This window comes from Canis aureus, chromosome 22, assembly GCF_053574225.1.
Source record: "Canis aureus isolate CA01 chromosome 22, VMU_Caureus_v.1.0, whole genome shotgun sequence".
NCBI classification, from domain to species: Eukaryota; Metazoa; Chordata; class Mammalia; order Carnivora; family Canidae; genus Canis; species Canis aureus.
This window is the reverse complement of record NC_135632.1, coordinates 15,870,765-15,891,076: the sequence shown is the minus strand read 5'-3', so window position 1 is coordinate 15,891,076 and position 20,312 is coordinate 15,870,765. Positions and strand designations below refer to the sequence as shown.

The following is a 20,312-nucleotide window of genomic DNA, read 5'->3' as shown; positions in this document are numbered from 1 at the left end:
GTCTAAATTAAAGAGTGAAGAAATAAATTGATGAATAAAATTAATAATTACAAAGTACCATAAGATGCCTGAAAGCTAAGTGTTTTATGCAATCAGTCAAGAAATAACATTCCCCCTGAAATTGTGTTTATGCGATTAATTTGTACTCCCTATATGGGAAGGAAACTCATTCCAGTTTCTTTGCTTTTTAACACAATTTCTAAATGAGCAGAGCACTAATTAATGAGGTTTTCTGGAAGCTTCATTTTTATCTGACTCGCAGAGCTGCAATATAGATTTTTCCTTCAGAAGTAATTCTTCCTCCCTCTTTGTGATTATATTAGCATTCTAGGGGAAACACTGGCTTCCTTAACATTTGTCATGATTTGCATAAGTAAAGGCTTCAATAGCAAATGAAAATAAGATGGTGTGTTTGAATGACATTTATAAAGCTTCATAAAAGTAATGACTTCAGTTCTTTCCTATAAAATCGAAATACTTTTCCTTTGGCATTGCTTCTATGCAGGTATTCCTGAAAGGTTTCATTTAAAATACTGTAATGAGGAAGTCGAATCATTTCTTATCCAAAATACAATATTTCCATCATATGTACTTTTGTAAAGGAAGTGAAATAACACCTTTCATATTTGATTTTCATAGTCTGTGACTTGCTGATTTTTAAGGAATTTTATTCGAAATATAATACATGAAGCATGAAAATTAACTTGAATGCTTTTTAAAAGTCCCATTTATTGAAGGCTGACTCCATGTCGGACACTGTCTATTCATTATCACTGATATACCAACCACTGGAAGTGGGGAGTTACTGACTCTATTTTAGAGATAAGGACACTGAGGTTCAGGAAGAGAAAGTGTATTCCTGATGAATACACTTGGCCCTCATGAAACTTGAAGGAGTTGAGTTGGAACCTAGGTGTCATCCAAGCTGGAGTTCTTTGTCCCCTGCACCACAGTTAGATTCAGCAAAGTGTGGGTCAGTGGGCTCCACCTGGGGACCTGCTACCTCACTCTGGGATTCTGGGAGAATGTCAAAGCCAACAGCAGTAAGAATAGAACTTTTTAAAAAAAAAAAATTTTTTGAGAGGCAAGATTGAGCATTGGACTTAACCTGGTATGCCAACCCCACCCCAACTCCACTAGGCTGCAAGCCCCCAGAGGACATGTGCTGTGCTGGCCCTCCTCATTCCTCTCATCCCACGGCCCTCAGCTGACAGCCTCTAACATCCAAGAGCCTAACTGACAGTTTCGAAGAAATGGAGAAATGTATTTTTAGACAAGTCATATATCATTTAATCTGTTCTTCCTCTAGTCTCCAGGGTCCCTCCTGACCACCATTTCTGAAAAGAGCCTCCTTACTTTGTCTCCCTCTGACTTCCAATCTCTGCTAACTTCCAGGAAGTCTTCCCATAACAAATGGAACTATCTATGTAACTGGTTTCCTATGATTGCCGTAACAAATTAGTAGCTTAAACCATACACATTTACTTATTATCTTACAATTCTGGAGATCAGACTTCCAAAATGGGTGTCACTGAGTAAAACCAAGATGTGAGCAGAGCTGTGTTCCTTCTGGAGACTCTAGGAGAAGTTTATTCTCTTCCCTTTTCCAACTGCCAGCAGCTGCCTGCATTCCTGGGCTCATGGCCCCTTCCTGCATTTCCAAGCCAGCATCATGAAGCTGAGTCCTTCTCACACCATCATCTTCCTGGCTCTCTTCTGCCCAACTCTTCTACTTTGAAGGACTCTTGTGATTACAGTGGACCCACCTCATGATTCAGCATATTTCTGTCTTAAAGCCAGCTGACTGGGAACCTTAATTCCTTTTTGCTGTGTAACATAACATGTTCACAGTTTCCTGGGATCACAACATGGACATCTTTGGGGGCCATTATTCTGCCTACCACAGTCTGTAAACCAGATGTCCCCTGTTACATTTGGAAGTAAAAATTCAAGCCCAACAATAGTCACAAACTGCTACTGTTCTTGGTCTTTCCTGATAGGTCTTTAGAAATGTGCCCACCCCGGCCCCATTCATCCACCCTCTCAAATTCCTTCTCAGTCTGTACTGGAGGTCACACCTAATGTGTCTCCCATGTGCTCCCTCTGCCAGCTACTCTGAGTCTCTGAAATGCTGCTCCCTTCCTGCCCAGCCTGGAACTTCAGGCACAGAGGCAGGCTGCCCAGCCATTCTGAGCATCTTACCTTGGGTTCATGAAATCCCCCTTCTGGTTTGACCTCGGCCCCTACTTCAGACCTCCTGTCTAGGCTGAGATCCACATCTTCAGGAGGTGAGGCTGCAGGGCAATCTGAGTGATCAACACTATCCCACACTCAGAATAACTGCCCCAGGGACACATGGGTGGCTCAGCAGTTGAGCCTCTGCCTTTGGCTCAGGTCATAATCCCAAGGTCTAGGGATTGAGTCCCACATCGGGCTCCCTCTGTCTATGTCTCTGCCTCTCTTTCTGTGTATCTCATGAATAAATAAATAAAATCTTAAAAAAAAAAAAGAATAACTACCCCAAACCTACCCCACACCACCCATATACAGCAACAACCTGCCCTGAAATGAAAGAAAAATGAGTTTGCACTCTCTATCTCTTTAAGATTTATTTTTTTGCCAAAGAGCTTTTTGATCCTTCATGCAAATAGAACCCTATTAGTCTCTCCCTACTTGCTCTGCAGACAGACTTGAACCCTGGAGTGAGGATAATTTAGGCCAAGCCAGACCTATTATTTTTAACCTCATATACAGAGGGTTGAATTAATCATACACTCCAGTTCATGGTCTGTTTTCAACACTGGTTTATGCAAGGCCCTTTTCTTGTCTATGTTTGCATTCCCTTTTGTGGCCATTCCTTCCCAGACATCTATTCTAATACGTTTTATGTGTATCTTGTTGCTTTTGAGTTCTTACATAGTACTGTTTTCAATGTGTTGGTAATTTGCACAAACAGTATTGTGCCACATATCCTACTTTGTTTCTCACCTTTTCTCCCTGAAAGCTGTGTTTTTATGCTCTAGCTATGAACACAGTGTTTTATACACATTTAGTCCTGATGCTGCCTCATCCTTCACAAGGTGAATGTGGGCACCACACTTTACCTGTCCACTCAGCCAGGATGGACACCCAGGTGGCCTCCAATAATGCTGCAGTGAACAGCCTCATTTGTGACATTTTGTGGGCAGGATGGAGGTCTAAGAATTTCTCTGGAACACTATTTGTTTTCTAAGGCTGCCAAACCAGAATGCTACAGATTGGGTGGCCTAAACAACACAAATTTTCTCACAGTCCTGGAACCAGAAATCCAAAATCAGGTTGTTGGCAGGCCTGGTTTCTTCTGAGGGCCTCTCTCCTTGTTTGCAGACACCTCACATGGCCTTTTCTCTGTGTGAGGGCACCTCTGGCAAGTCTCTGTGTGTCCAAATTTCTTCCTTTTATAAGGACACCAGTCAGATTGGATTAGGGACCTCCCTAATGACTTCATTTTCACTTAATCACCTCTTTAAAGGTCTTTTCTCCAAATATAGTTGGCCCTTGCATAACACAGGTTTGAACTGTGTGAGTCCACTTATACACTGATTTTTTTATACTACAGGACTGTATTTTCTCTTCCTTATGATTTTCTTAACATTTTATTTTCTCTATCTTTATTGTAAGAATACAGTAATAAACATATAAGATATTTTTAAGTGACCGTTTATATTATCAATAAGGCTTCTGGTCAACAGTAGGCTATTAGTAGTTAAGTTTTGGAGCACTAAAAAGCTATACATGGATTTTCAACTGTGCAGGGGGTCAGTGCCCCTAACCCCTGCATTGTTTAAGGGTCTACTGTACAGGCATGTGCTAAAGTGCTGGGGGTAGGACTTCCAGGTATGAATTTCGAGAGGACACAATTTAGCCACGATCAGATATATACATACTATGAGTGAAATTGCTGGGTCATAGAGTATGAGGATACTTGATTTGATATATGCATGTATGTGTCCAGAAGGAATGAATGAGGGTCCCTATATCCTAGGCCCCACCTATATGTGGCACAATACAGCTTTCTACTATTTTGCTAATCCAATAGGTACAAAGTGCTGCCTCCTTATTGTTTGAAATTTCATTTCAAATGCTTGTTAGTTTTCAGGATTTCCTCTTCTATATATAGCCTGAGAAATATCCTTTGCCCATCTTTCTATTGCTTTTTTCTTTTTCTAGGTGGTTTGCAGTGTGTCCTTATATGTTCCAAATAATGGTTTTAGACATTGCTAATGTCTTCTCTGTATTGACATTTGGTTTTTTTTTTTTTGTATTGACATTTGTATATTAACTTTGTTCATAGTGTATGTAGTTCATGAGACAGCAGGAAACTTCCATTTTGATATGATCAAAGTCATCAATTATTTTTTCCTTCAGGTTTGACCTTTTGAAGTTTCATTTAAGAAAGTCCTTCCATAGGCTTAGATCACAAAGATAATCTTCTACATATTCTTTTATTAACTTTCGTTTTACCATCAAATTTAGGACTTTCATCCATCCAGATGAAGTGGATCCAGATCCACTTCATACACTTTGTATGAGGTGCTAGATAGGGATACACTTTTTTTGACCATCTAGTGAGCCAGTTTTTCCAATAGCACCCACCAACCAATCTCTTCTCCATTAGTATACAGTAAAGGTACCACTGTCATTTTATATTAAGGTGTCATATATTTAGGTGTCTGTCTGTGAGTTCTTTATGGCCTCCTGTAGGTAAATTTGTCTGTTTCGATATCATTACAGTTTAACCTCAGCTTTGTGCTTTGCCTTGATGAACTGCTCAGGTTAAGTCTGCCCATTATCCTTCTTTCTTTTTTAAGGTTTATTTAATGAATCATAGGAATTTGTTCCTTCATATAAATTCTGGAGTAAGTAAATTGAATTCCTAAAAAAAAGAAAGGAAGAAGGAGGAGGAGGAGGAGGAGGAGGAAGAAGAAGAAGAAGAAGAAGAAGAAGAAGAAGAAGAAGAAGAAGAAGAAGAAGAAGAAGAAGAAGAAGAAGAAGAAGAAGAGGAGGAGGAGGAGGAGGAGGAGGAGGAGGAGGAGGAGGAGGAGGAGGAGGAGGAGGAGGAGGAGAGAGGAGGAGGAAGAAGAAGAAGAAAAGAAAAATCCAGATAGAATTTGATTAGGAAGGCACTGAGTCTCTAAATTAATTTGGAGACATCTGATATTTTTGTAATAGGTCTGACATGTATTCAAATTGTATTCAATGTGCTTTACTTAGGCCTTTAGATTCTTCTCATAAAGGTCCTATATGTTTCTGGTTAAACCAAATAGTTTGCAGACTTTGTAGATATTATGAATTTTATCTTATATTTGATTATACTTTCTAATGTATGGCTGGTTTAGAATAAAAATTATTGGTTTTTAAGATTAATCTTGATTCCAGCAATCTTGATAAACTCTCTTATTATTCTGAAAGTCTATCTGCTGATTTTGCTTGTTTTTCTAGGCTATGACCCTGTCACTTATGAATAATGATAGTTTTAGCTTTTTCTTAGAATCTTTGAACTTCTATTTCTTTTCTTTCCCTATACCTTTGGTTAGGAGTATGAGTCCTACAGAAAATAGAAGCTGAAATACTTGCTATCTTTGTCTTATTCCTGATCTTAATGCTTCTCCATTGAGCTATGATAATTTTTTATTTCGTTTTTGTGGTATATAATTCTCATTAAGGAAATTTCCTTCTACTTCTAAATTTCTGAGAGCTGTACACTCTTATGCATTTTTTGGTTTTATCTGAGACTATCATGATTCTTCTCCTTCAGGCCTTAATGAAATGTATTACATTGATTCTCTGATGTTAAGCTTGACTTGCATTCATGGAATAATCATATGTGATCATGATGTGATTAGTTAATATACTTGGTTTTAGTTAACTCATATTTTATTTTATTTTGGATTATTGTGTCTATCATCATAAATGAACTGGGTCTATAATGTTTTGTTTATATTGTTTTTATTTGGCTCTGGAATTAATAGTTTATTAGCTTAATAAAATGAGGTAGGAAATTTTTGCTTTTTTCCTGTTTTCTGGAACAAGTCTTTTCCTAAAAGTTTGTTAAAATTCATTTGGAAAATCATCTGAACATTTTGGGCAGGGAAGAGGATGTCAACTATCTTTCCAATTTCTTTAGTATCTCAGGTTCTGTTCTCTATTTCTTCTGTTCTATTTCATCTGATCCCTTTGTTCATAGACATGCCCAAATCCTCACTGCCCCACTCACATATCACACACAGTCTTTATCTCTGGAGTCCCTGACTACTTTATAGCAGAATTCAAATCCTCTATGTTTTATGAGTCAATTCCCAACACTGCCACAACACTGTTATCCCTTCATTATCACCCCTGATAGCTCTATGTATATATCTTACACTATATCTATTATCTTTACCAAAGCTGTCTCTCTGTGTTATCTCCATTTTTATCAGGCAATGGGTGACCTTGTGTCATGTATATAATATGATCTTTACCTTGCATGAAGCCCTATTTTATTTAAAATTAAAAATAAATTTGATACAACTAGAGGGCATAATGGTAGTGTCTATTTCTTTTTTTGCCCTTTCCCTTTGTATACAAATATGAAAAGTTAAAAGCTTTGTATATAGGGACATTGTACAAACATTAATCTTGTGCCCAAACCACACCTCCACCCCATCTGCCCCATGAGTCCTGATCTGTCTAGACAGAGCCCGCTGATCCAGGGGGCTATCCCTCACCCCAGGATCCCAGCCTCACTCCCTTAATGCCTGTTCAGTAAATGTATACTGGAAAGGAATGGGAATGCTACCATACCAGAGGCATGGAGAAGCCCAACACCTTCAAGATACAGCAGGGAGATCCACATGTAAGCTGAGTTGGTTAGATTTGTAGGAGACTTGCCCAGTGCAGTCTGCCCTTTCCAGGTAGCTCTGAGAGCTCATTGTGATCAAAGACAGTGCAAAGCATCAGAGAGAGATGATTGGCAGACTTGCAAATTGTGGTTCTATTCACCTTCCATCTATTTCTCTAGAACCTTCTCTCTATGATAACCAGTGTTGGAAATACAGAGACGAAAGACTGTCACTTCCCCCACAACCCAGTCAACAGGTGCTCAGTCTGTTAACAGTCAACCACATTCAATGGAATTTGAATTTCTGCTATGACAGAAGCAATTTTCAGGGGCTAGGGGGGACACCAGGGGAACTCCTCTACAGCGAAGCCAGGGTCACAACACTCAGTTAAATGAGATGCTTTAGAAGAGGAACCTGGTCTGTGAAGTCCCAGTCTCACCACATATTACAACTTTAGAAAAGCGAAAAGCTGCCTGGTCCTTCCAAGCCTCAGTGTCCTCATTCATACAATAGGGTCAGCAGCACCTGCTTCATGTGGCTGTCATGAGGAGTTAATGAGATGATATGTGAGGGTCTGGCACATGGCATGGCCATGCTCCTGGAAGCTACTATTCCCCTGTGGCTGGTGCCATGGCTTTCTGCTTCTGATTGCAGGTGGTAACCCCAGATGGGCGTGGGAAGAACCGAGCTAAGTGGGGCCTGCTGAAGAACATCCAGACTGCCCTCCAGAAGCGCTTCTGAGCACCCCCCCACACACACAGCAGGCAGCAACCTCAGCGATGCACCACAGATAGACATACACACACACACACACACACACACACACACACGTATTTTTCTCACTTCATTCTTCATTGAGGTTGTAGACAATGTTCTCAGGACTTCTGAGTCTTCTAAGAGCTAATAAAAGGAAATGCCTGATGTCATGACTTGCTGTTTGCTCATTATTTTGGAACTAAGATGTAAAACAGCAAGTCTCTATGCCTCCATTAGCTCAAGCCTAATCCTAGGCTCAGAATTCCGTGGTGTTTTGTACATGGCAGCCAGCAGGCCTCTGGGTAGTAAACACAGCACTCTCTTAGCAGTCGGGCCCTCTGAGTATTCATTCTAACTAGCTTTCAGGGTTTGGGAAAGTCACTGATTGATGGGGAGCTCCTTACCTTACCATCTAGTCTATTTCAACAGTAAGCAGTGAGTGTTGTTAGAATGCTCTTTCAGACCAGAGAGCTGACCTTTGCCTTCCTATAATTTTACCCCATGGTCTGAGGTCTGCCTCTGAGCCATAGAGACTTGAGAGCACTCCCTCCTCTCCATACTCCTACTGGTCCCAAGAACAAAGGAGGAACAGTAGAAGGCCTGGTTGGAGGCTCCTCTATGGTCCTTTGGAGCAAGGCAAGAAAGAATGGCAGAATCACATGGCAGTTCCAGCCTCATCACAGGACTCAGCCTGGCCCTTCAGACAATAGGAAGCCCCCAGGGTCTCTGACCTAACAAGGCCCCATTGGCCTGGAATGACCTTGTCCTGAACCCTACCCCACTTCTGCCAGGAAAATACCACCAGTCTTTAAGACCCAGTTCAACCACTTCTGGGAAGCTGTTGCTGATTTTCCGGGTCAAGATGATACCTCCCTCCTCCCCTGAGTCCTCACTAAACACAAACCTTCCTCCCCTGCTCCTATCCCCGACACAGACATCTATTCCAGCCCTTGAAACTCAGGTGCTCACATTTGTCCCCAGTCTATAGGGCAGAGACAGGATCTTATTTATTCTGTCCTCAGTGCCGGGCTTGGTGAGGCTCACATTGCACATCAGTAGCAGAGAGGAGGAAGTACTGCTGGAAGGCAAACACACAGAATGACCCTCCTCTGAACCTCCCCACATATCAATCTGCATAAAGGTCTACACAGGGAAGTGAGGGTGGGCATGGAAAAAGACAGTCACTGGTCTCCACCTGCTCTAACCCATGCTTTTCATGAGTTATCCTGCGGGCAAGTATGGCTACCCCATCTAGCTTGACCCATAGGGCCACTGCTTTACAACCTTTGATTTTGCCCTGAGCTTCAGCATCAAAGCCAGAAAAGGCCTTTTCCTGTGAAAGGTCCCCAGTGAGAATCTTCTAATAATGTGAGATGAAGTTGAGCAGATTCCTGCCCCACTCCCCAACAGTATTACAAGAAGAAATTCCCCAGGGAGCTTCGTTATGATCCTATTACTGTAAATGATGGCTTGAATCCACCATCAGATTTGGTATTACCATATAATCATTTCTGTAAAAGGCTTCAGAATCATCATTAGCACAGAGAGCAAATTAAATGACATGCCAGCAGGGATTTTACTACTGATAAACTAAAATGAAATTAAACTAACAAAAATAGAGTAGTATGAATATTGCATTACAATGATCACACCTACACACAGTGAAAGCAAGTGTGTCCAGAATCAGATAAGCCTCAGCACCCTGATCTTGCCTCTCTAGAGAACACATAGCCTTTCCTTTAGTGACCACAACAGTTGGCTGGATTCTCTGAGAGGCCAACCTAACCAGTACCAAAGTTATTCTATCAAATGCAAGATATGATTTCTTAATGGCACAAAACCCCCCATACATCATTCAGAGTCCCCCCTCCCAGGACTCATCCTGAGGTTTAAAAACAGAGGAGGCAAGGATCTGGTTTTAACACTAACTGGCTGTGTGACCTTGAGGAAGTTCGTCTCTCACACTGGGTGTCAGCGTCTTCATCTATGCAACGATGTGGTTTGATGGGAGATTTTACAGATGATCTTTATTTATTTTTTTAGATGATCTTTAATACAATGAGAATAATGCTCCTTTCCCTGACTCTTAGGATTGTTGTTTAGACTCCAGTGAGCAATGTAGGTGATCGCACGTTACAAAGCAGAAAATACTGTAAAGATGATGAGGTTTTATAAGATGCAAATATGTATGTGCACAGTAGTACATATACATAAATGTATGTACGCCAAATATAAGCAAGAAATTCATAAATATATGTGCTGTGCTGAGCCATAATCTCTCTGTATGTCTATATATTTCAACATCCCTATCAGTCTTTCTTCAGAGAAGAGTCTATGACTACAGGAACAGATAATTAGTTGCTATGTCTACCCTAAAACAGCTCACAGCAAGTTGGTATAGTCACTAGCTAAGTAAATAGTGGTTTATGTTCATCTCTCCTTTTTTTTCCTTTTTTTCTTTTGATATCCACTCTAGATTTATTCTCCATTTAGCACATCTGTACTGCAAGGTGTGAGAATACAGTGGTGAATTAAGTAGACATGGTCCCTACCCCATGTTTTTTACAATCTAAAGAGAGAGGCAGATAAAGTAAATACATAGATATGTTGATGACTGGAAATGATGAAAGTGCCAGGAAGGAAAGGAGTGTGGAGCTGAGAGGTATCAACTCTAAAGAGGGTGCAATGTTTTTGCCCTTCCCCCCAGATTCATGTGTTGAAATGTTAATCCCAAGGTGGGCTTCAGGAAATGATTAGGTCATGAGGGTGAAGCCCTGATGAATAGGATCAGTGCCCTAATAAGAAGCCATAGAGCTAGCTTTCTCTTTTTCTATCAAAGAGGATACAAGTAGCCAGCAGTCTGCAGCCCAGAAGAGGATCCTCCCTCGATCCTGACCATCCTGGCACTCTGATCCTGGACTTCCAGCCTCTAGAACTTTGAGAAATAAATTTCTATTGTTTATAAGACACCCAGTCTATGACACTTTGTTATAGCCACCCTCACAGATTAAGACAAAGGTATTAGTGAAAGACTCCCCAGCAGATGAATTTAAAGCTATTTCCTTAAAAATGGGGAAGAACCAGCCATGTGATGAGCAGAGGAGAAAAGCATTCCAGGTAGAAGAAGGCATGTTCAAGAAACAGGAACACATCTAGAGAGGCTGGTGTATAGGAAAAAAGGAGAGAAAAGGACAAGAAAGTGGCCTTGTCAGGATCTACGGGCCATCACAGAGGGCACGTGTCTCAGGAAGCTGCTGAAAGATGTTAATTAAGCTAGGCAATGTGACAACCCTATTTATATTTCAGTGGTATTGCCTTTGGTTCTGGATGGGAAATAAGCCATGGGGGGCCAACAGAAAAGTAAAGAGGACTGTTAGCACAAGCGTGGATACCTGGGCTGGGAGACAGATTCAAAGTGGAATCATAGCCCTTTCTTACTAATAGAGGGTGTGGGTAAGCAGGAGAGAGGACTCAAGGATGATACCCAAGATTCTGGATTAAGCACTGGGTGGATGATGAATCTAGGTAGCGGAGATTGGACAAGCTTTGGAGAATATCAGAATTCTGCCTTGAATGAGTGAAGATCTTGAAGGACAAGTAAATGGAATCAAACAGTAGCAGCTGGGTGCATGTCATTCAGTTTGCTGAAAAACAGAAACCACACCAAATCTTTTTAACAGAGAGAATTGAATATATGGACTGATTAACAGACTGGAGGACTGATGACAGAAAAAGAACACTAAGAGGACACAGGCCAAAAAAAAAGGCTATCATGAGGACAGCTTGCAAAAGAGCAAGGAGGCAGGGATGAATGGGGAACTCAGCATAATAGGTACACAGAAAGCACTCACTGGTGAGTTGTTAAACTCTGAGTTTGCCATGTATGTATTTCCCTCTTTTTGTTTTGAGATATAATAAGAAACAGGAAAATGTTGGATATCATTTAAATCATTGCTATTATTTCAGTGGTTCCCCTACTCCAAAGTAAATAAGGAATATAGTATATGCAGAAAACAGAGAGAGAACATGAATGTGGTGGGAGCACTCCTATATGCAAGTTTCCCTATTTTTTTTTAAGATTTTATTTATTTATTCATGAGAGACACATAGAGAGGCAGAGACATAGGCAGAGGGAGAAGCAGGCTCCCTTCGGGGAGCCCGAAGAGGGACTCAATCCCATGACTCCAAGACCACGACCTAAGCCAAAGGCAGATGCTCAACCACTGAGCCACCTAGGTGGTCCCACATGTCCCTATTTTTGCCTGCTTCCATGTATTCCTAGTACAAGCCATCACCAACACTCAGCTATGCCATCACAGACTCAGCTATGTCACACACACACACACTCACACAAGTACATATTCACATATATATCAACATACACAAGCACACACACACACATATGCTTTATAGACACACAAACACCCATGCACTTGTATACATACATTTTTATGGACACACATATGCATGCATGCACACACACACACATGTTCAACATTCACTGCCTCTGTACCACATCACCCATTCTGAGGTCATGGAAAACTTCCTGGACTAATAAGGACTTGCCTTGAGGGCTGAAGGACTAGAAGATCAAATAGGCATAGTTCTGAAAGAATGCTTTTTTATTTTTTTTAAGATTTTATTTATTTACTTGACAGAGAGAACATAAGCAGGGGAAACAGTAAAGGGAAAGGGAGAAGCAGGCTCCTCACTGAGCAGACAGCCCAATGTGGGGCTCGATCCCAGGACCCTGGGATCATGACCTGAACCAAAGGCAGAAGCTTAACCTACTGAGCCACCCTGGCGTCCCTGAGAGAACACTTCAATATCTGTGATGGAAGGTAGGACACTGGCAGAGCAGGGAGGGCAGGGTATGGAGACAAGATGGAAGGGGGTAAGGTGAGGCAGTTCTCTGCCACCCTAGTCTTCAAATGATCTAAGAGGACATTCTGGCTTGACATCAAAGGGTTTCTTTGTCAGCAAATGACCAGAAGAATCAGGTTTTCTAGAAGTTCTCAGAAAAGCTAATACATTCCAAGGCAAATAATTGACTGAAACTAGGAAAAAATGCAATTTGGGGAGAAGCCCAAGGGACACGTGTTACTGCAAAGCTGAAGCGGGCCCAGAAGCTTGAATTTTTTTATACCAAGTTGTAGAAGTTAGCAAAATAAGGTCCAAAACAGAGTTCTTCAGATGCTGTGAATCTATGCATGACTTCATTTCCATTCCTTTAATTCCACCAGGAGCTACAATTTCTAAATTTTCCTTCAGGAAAAAAATCATTTAGCTCAGAAATAATGCTTTCTATATAAAACTGTAGCAGTTTCAGGGTTTATTTCTTTGATTTTGTTTCCTTCCAAGAAAATCAGAATAAAGGGAGTATTTCATCTTAATAAAGCCAGGTATGAGAAGTTTCTCTCTGAGCACCAAAGCAGATAACAAATTCACTCAAGAAAAATTGACCAAGTGCTGCACCCACCTGGCCCTGGGCATATGGAACAAATAGAGCCAGCTCTGCCCTCCATGTTTCCCACATGAAATGGTGGAAGAAAAATCAAGTCCTACCCCTACGTGGGCTTTGATGTCCAGGCCAGACTTCTTAAGAGTAGAACCATTCATGATATCCCTGAGGTCATGACAATTGAAGGGAACTGAAGAAGCAGAGAATGAGAAGTAAGCGTAGTAGGTAGGGGAACAGCATGAATAAAAATGCAGAAGCTAAACTAGTATGTCAGATGCATGAATGTGAAATAACGAGAAATATATATTGGTCTCTCCTCCTGGTTCTTGATGCAGGGCTCCTAAATCTCTTGGAATTTTCTGGGTGATAGGAGTATCTTTCATTCTACTGAGGTAATCCAATGAGCTTCTAAATGGAAGCCAGTCTCCACAAAGACCAAGCTATGATTAGAAGCTTAGAATTTTCAGTCCCACACCTCATTCTCCAGAGAGAGGATAAGGGCCAGAATGGAGTTAATAATTGATCAAGCCTATGTGATGAAGCCTCCATAAAAATCCCAATAGCATTAGGCTTCAAGGAGCTTCTAGGCTGGTGGAGACATCCACATGCTGGGAAGGTGGCACACCCCAACTCCATGGAAACAGAAGCTCTTGTGCTGAGACCCTCCGAGACCTCAGCCTATATACCTCTTTACCTGACTATTCTGTATCTTTTATCATGTCCTTTATAATGTTCTGTATCTTTTATCATGTCCAGTATAATAATCTGACCAAGATGTATTTTCCTGAGTCTTGTGAGCTACTCTTGCTAGAATAGCTACCAAATGACTAAACCCAAGGAGGAGTTGTAGGAGCCCTGATCTATAGCCTATCTTCTATAGGTCAGAAGTCCAGGTGACCTAGGGTATGCGAGTGGTGTCTGAAGTGAGCCAGTCTTGTGGGACTGAGCTCTTAGGTTGAGGGATCTGATGCTGACTCCAGGTAGATCATGTCAGAATTGACATGAGTGATAGGATACCAGCTGGTTCACAGAACTGCGTGGTATGGGAAATGCCCCCACACATGTGGTGTCAGAGTGTCAGAAGTGAAGTTTGGCAGCAATTTGAGAGTAAAGGAGAAATAACACACAGGAGTGTGGTTTTCCTCCTCAAGAGTGATAAGCCTTGATGGGGATTTGAGGCAAATTATAGGAGTCGATGAAAAACAGATTTTGAGTTTATCCTATGGCTAATGAGAAGCATATATAGGTTGTTGAGCTGGAAATGAATAATAATAGTAATTATAATAGTAATAAGTAACATTTATGACAATATTACAGGCACTAAATGCAAAGCACATTATATGTACTGCCTGTGTAATTCTCACAAAAGCCCTTTGAGACAGGCACTGTAATGATCTCCACTTTACTGATAAGGAAAATGAGGTCCAGAGGGGTTAAGTAACTTGTCTGGGGTCACACAGCATACAAGTGGCACAGAGAGGTTGAGGTGGAATGCAGCCCTCGACCCAGAGGCTGTGATGGGTGAGCATTCTGTGCTGCCTCCACCCTGGGCCTTGTCTGAGGATGAAATGGAAAGGCAAGAGAAGCAAAGGTAAGAGGTAAAGAGGGGTTCGGCGATATTCCTGGGTCTGCATCAGGATCCACCCCAGTCTTCCCAAATCCTCCTTTGTAATTTAAGCTAATTGGAGTGGAGGTTCTGCTACTTACAGTATGCCCTCCCTTCACCCTTTATTAGTATCAGTCTGGGGTGCATCCGTGCCTTCCTCACTTGCTAAGTGCTGGGGACACGGAGATAAAGGAGACGCTGCCCCACCCTCAAGATTGAAACCATGTGGAAAGGGTCACAGCATACAGGGTGGGTCACAGTGTGAGGAGGCGGCCCCAGGATGCTCCAGGGAGTCAAGGAAGGCTCCCAGTGAAGGCTGCACGTGGTGGTATGGAGGGCATGTGGTGTTTGCCAGGTGAGTATGGGGAACAGAAGCATTAGATGAGGGACCCAGGTCCTCACCCAGGCCCAGGAACACCCACCAAGATCCTCTGACAGGATCCAGACAGACCCTTTCCTTGCATTGTCACCTCATAACAGTAGAGGCTTTTGGTGCCCATCTCCTCACAAAGAATAGTAGCAGAAAGGCCACTGATATCCAAGTACCAGACATTCAATGTCCTTAACTAAAGTGTTTGTTTCCCAGTTTAAAAAAAGCTGCAGGTCTTATATGGGTAAAAGTGAATGTCCATGGTTTAGAGAAATAAATCAACTTTTCTTGGCACCAGCCCAATGTCTCTGAGGGTTTAAAAGTGATAATCTATCTGTCAGATTGGAGAGACCTCACTCACCTCAGGCCTCCCACTCTAAAGACTGGATCTTCTCAATGGATCAACTCTAATTAGAAAACAAGGCTTTCCCCCTGCCCCCAGCTCTCCAGGAATAATCAGAAAGGGAAAATGAAGTCTCTAAGGCATTTGCAGGCTCCCCAGGAGGACACTTCATTTGAGTAATTGTCACCTTCCCAGAGTGATGCCCCAAGAGAGCACCAGCAATGGAGGCAACCAGACCTGGGCCCATGTCCTGTCTCTGCCATCTGTTTCTATAGGACTCTGTGCAGGTGTTTACACTTTCTGGGCCCCAGGACTTCACTCTGTAAAAGGGGAAGGATAGCCATGAAGACTACAGGGGTATAAAATGAGAATATATCCCCACAGTCTCAAGCAGAGTGCCTGGCCTGTGACAGATGCTCAGCAATTGAGATTTGTTGCTACAACTGCAGTGATAATCCACACGATTACCATTGTTCCATTCAGTTGTGTCTTGATGCAGGCTGCTTCTGTTAAGGCAGAGCAGTTCTGAACTTTTTCCAAATTACTGGGTTCTTTTTAAGAATCTGCAGAAATGACAGACCCTGGGGAAAAACACAAACACAGAGGATTTTGCACAGGATTTCAGTGAAGTCAAGAAGCCCTAAATTCCACTTCTGTGCCCCATCTGGCAGGAGTCCACAAGTCCTGCAAGTTCCAAAGTCCTGCATCTGGAGAACCTGCCTATCTCTGAGCTGATTTATTTTGCACTGAGGCAAGAGTGAGAGGGACTTTACATTTTCCCAGGGCAGTGTTGGGAGACCTGTCACCATGCCACCATGAGCGGCTCACAGAGATCTCCTGACCCACAGAGGCCCAGCATTGGGCCACAGAGCAACCAAGAAGCTGCAGGAATCGGCGTGTACACCAAGCACTGTTTGCAGCCTGAGAAAATAGCAGCACCTATCCCACGCATGAGCTTGCATTTTCCAAATGTAGGAAGCTGCCACGGCAATGAACAAATACAAAATATAGAGAGTTACTACAAGCCCAAGCACCAACCTATGGAGGTACCAGAAAGATTTTGACATTTAGGGAGACCCTCAAACTTGACAAGGTCAGAAATCCCTGCTGTGGTCCAGCTGCCCTTCCCCGGCCCCCAGCCCGTGTCAGCATCCATGACAGAGGGTTGCCTAGGCAATGCCCGAGCAGTTGGCCTCCTGTGGCAACTAATATAATTAAAGTAGAAACCTTTTCAAGCACAGTTTAAACAGAAGAGAATCATGCCACAACCAAGGGCCCCTTTATTTAACTCCTGCAAATAAATGCCATTTCCAGGGTCCCTGGGTCACGGTCTCTGCTCACAGCCACTTTGCCAGTTCTCCACACGTAGCCTCTCACACACAAAGAGGTTTAGGTTGGATTTGTCTTTGTGTTTTTTTTTTTCTTTTATCTTGCTCTCTTAAAATCACAGAAACCAAAGTTAAATAAAAAGATTAATTTTGCCTGATTTTCAAATTTGGGGAGCCTATATTTCAGTTTGCTCCCAACTGCTACTCAATCAAAATAGCAGGTTTAAACTGTCTTCAACCTATTATGCTTTAGCCAAAGAACACATGAGGAAATTTAATGACAGTAATACACACAGATGCCTTACAGCAAGAGAACGAATGAAACTCTTTCAAAGCCTTCTCCATCACATTTGTGTTCCTCCTCTGAGCCCAGCCTGTGCTTCTTCCCTCCTTCCCCACCCCAACCTCATTCCTCTTATTTAATCTTCAGAGGGCTTTTGTCTTAAAATGAAAGTAAACAAATCTATCACTCCCTTTCCTTCATTTCTTCCTTTGAAATGATTGGTCACCTGCATAACCTGCAATTCCAGAAGCTTCCACCAGGGGATGATACTCCATTATTATAGACTGAGCAATATTTGTATAAGAGTCAAACGCCAATATTTGCTCTTCTATATAAACCTCTAAGTGGTGGGATGATTAGGTAAATCTGCTTCTGTACCTCTATGCTTTTCCTTTACTTTTGAAAGGGAACATATTTCTCTGATAATCAGAAAAGAAGTTTATTTTAAATATCTTAAAGTTATTACAGTATAATAGTATTATTCAAATACAAAGAACAAAATGAATGCTGGAGTATTACCTTTTATTATCATCAAATATAAGGGTATATATATGATGAATTCCAGGACTCTGGATACTTGCCCATCCTATTAAGAGGCTATTCATTATTTAAATGGTCATCCTTGTCACACACACACACACACACACACACACACACTCGCATGTTAATTTAACTCTGATAAAAGATACCAAATGCTGCTGCTGTTGCAAATAATATGAATTCCAGGAATTCCAGTGACTGATCTCTCCTTTGGTCTTATGAAATCCTTTCAGTCTGTCACTGTTGGTCGGTATGTGTACAAGAAAATTTAGAGAAAGAAAGGAAACAACTGAAGTGTTTTCCTTGCCTTTATCTTCTTATCTTCTCAGATCTAGCATTGGGATTTTCCATTTTCACATCCGAATTGCCAGTCTACAAAAACTCTAAAGAGTAGTAATGCTTTCTGCAATAGTGGTTGTAAAGAAATGTTGTATGAACATATTGTATTGGATTTTAATTTCTCCATGCAAAATAAGACTTTTTTTGGAGTTTATTGCTAATCCAGCAATCCTGCTTCTAATAATATATGCTATGGAAATAAAACAAATATACAAAGATGCATGTCAGGGATGCTTGTTGCAAAGAGGTTCAAAATAACAAAAAAATAAATAAGTAAAAACAACCAAAATGTCTACCATTTAGGAGGTTGGTTTTTTAAAATATATTTTTATACTTTGAAACACCATAAGGTCATTAAAAGGAATGAAAGTAGCATTTATGTGCTTCCACAGAAAGATGTCCACTGGTAGATTTAAGGGGGGAAAACAGAAGAAGCTAGTGTGAGAGGAATTATAGCATAATCCTGTAGAGACTAGTTAATCAGACTTTTCCATTGGTTGATGTAAGCTCCAAAGCTGAGAACAAAAGATACATATACACCCATTCTAAAGAGAATCTGTAGCCACATTCATGCAGAACCAGCTAAAAGGCAGTAAAACCAGTCCAGTAACAACTACTCCATCCTGGTTATGAATAAGAAGATGAGTGATTCAAACAGAGTTCATTGAACATGAAGTAGGATTAGAAAATTGGATTCTTCTCTTACTCTGTAGTGGAGGGAAAGGGTGTCCCCAAGAAGAGAACTGTTGGGAGAGACTGGGATGCTTGTGAGAAGAGCTAATAGTTTGCTTGCCAGCTAGAAACTAAGGTGTAAAAACAGAATCCCATCTCAGTGATTGTGGTAAACTAGGTATCTATTGAGCAAATTTTCCTTCCAATCAACCATCATCATGGGAGTATTCTTTCCCACTCCATCAATGTTAGGCTTGGTCATGTGATTTTCTTTGGCCTCATGGTGAACAAAGCATACTTACCACCTCTCACCCTTGGATTTTGCACTCAGTCATGGGATTTGCTATGGCCAATGAGATACTAGTCGACATGGTGTATGCAGAGGTTTGAAGGGTCCATACATAATTTTGTTTGTCTCTTTGTACTTCTGTCATCTTCTGGGTATAGCTACCTTAGGCAACTGCTTCTTCTTTAGCTTTGACCCATAAGGCACATGGAACAAACCTGAGCCCAACTAGCAGTAAAGAGCCAAGAATGCTAAGAACCACCGCTTAAAGCTGAGCTTTCCAGACAGGCCAACTTGTCAATAAGTTGAACTGCAGTCCAATGAGTGTGAGGATAAGTGCTTATTGTTCCACTCACTGAGTTTGGTGGTAGTTGTTATATATAGTATTATTGTACCAAGAGCTAACCAATACAATAGTGAGTTCTTCAGACACTTTGATAATTTACTCTGGGAATTTGTGACATAGTCACCCTAGAGATTCCTTCCTGGAAACTTTTCAGGCTAGAATCTGGCAAAAGCTGCCCTTAATGTCCAGACAAGAAGAGCTGGGACAGAGTTTGACAATAACAAGGATGTATGAAATCCCCATGTGTCAAATGAACACAGAGGTTACTAGGTTTGAGCCATCCCAATGGAATTTTGCTCAAAAGTAGTATCTGCCAGGGATGCCTGGATGGCTAAGTTGGTTAAACATCTGCCTTAGGCTCAGGTCATGATCTCAGCGTCCTGGGATCAAGCCCCGTATCCATGTCCTTGCTCAATGGAGAGTCTGCGTCTCCCTCTGCCCCACCCCCCTGCTCATTTTCTCTCTCTCTTTCTCTCTCTCTCTAATAAATAAATAAATAAATAATCTTTTTAAAAAAAAAGTGGTGCCTGCCAGGTGGGGAAACCCACCAAGAAGAGGCTGTGGGTGTACCTTTGAGGGCAAGAGTAGAGGGCACAGCAGTTAGCATCAAGGGTGTGAAAGGAAAGCAAGGAAGAGCGGGAAAAATGATCATGCCCCCTTTCCCACTGTAGATCCTAAGCCTGAGCCATTGTAAACTGGACAGAGAAGTGAGATGAGACATCAGAGCTTTTATTTGGATTTGGCTAGGCCTTTTAATACCTGAAAACAGAATTTTTATAGCTGAGAATGACCAGAAAGCTATAGAATTTTCTAGAGGTTACATTACAGGGAAAGAAAGAAATCTGACAGGATGTATAGGAAGACAATGATGGAACTTTAACCATTCAGTAAAATGGTTACACCCATTATATAAATTATATAATATATATAATAAGCATGCCAATAGACATTTTTATATTTTTATTTTTGTTTTGGGAAAACAAATGGCCCAGGGTGGGTCTGAGCCAGGGCTGTCTGTTGAGCAGGGGGCTCCTGCAATGGAAGCAGACTGCAGGCTTCTCCTCTACTTAGTTCCCTTGGCTCTAACAATACGGCTCATTCCTCAGCAAATTTCCCTTC

General features: G+C 41.6%; 1 protein-coding gene across 4 annotated transcripts in view; it reads left to right on the top strand.

The window, feature by feature from the left end:
• TRIM42 (tripartite motif containing 42) overlaps positions 1-20,312 on the top strand; it is a 49,520-nt gene that overhangs the window by 15,639 nt on the left and 13,569 nt on the right. The window contains exon 5 of one of the 4 annotated variants that reach the window (XM_077864939.1): positions 11,300-11,421. The exons of 2 other annotated variants lie outside the window; for them this stretch is intronic. In XM_077864939.1, coding sequence (XP_077721065.1) covers positions 11,300-11,326 — 27 coding nt within the window. In that variant the 3' untranslated portion in view covers positions 11,327-11,421. Of the gene's footprint in view, positions 1-7,517; positions 7,790-11,299; positions 11,422-20,312 lie in introns of those variants that run through there. One more of the 4 variants, XM_077864937.1, reaches the window with a different exon arrangement.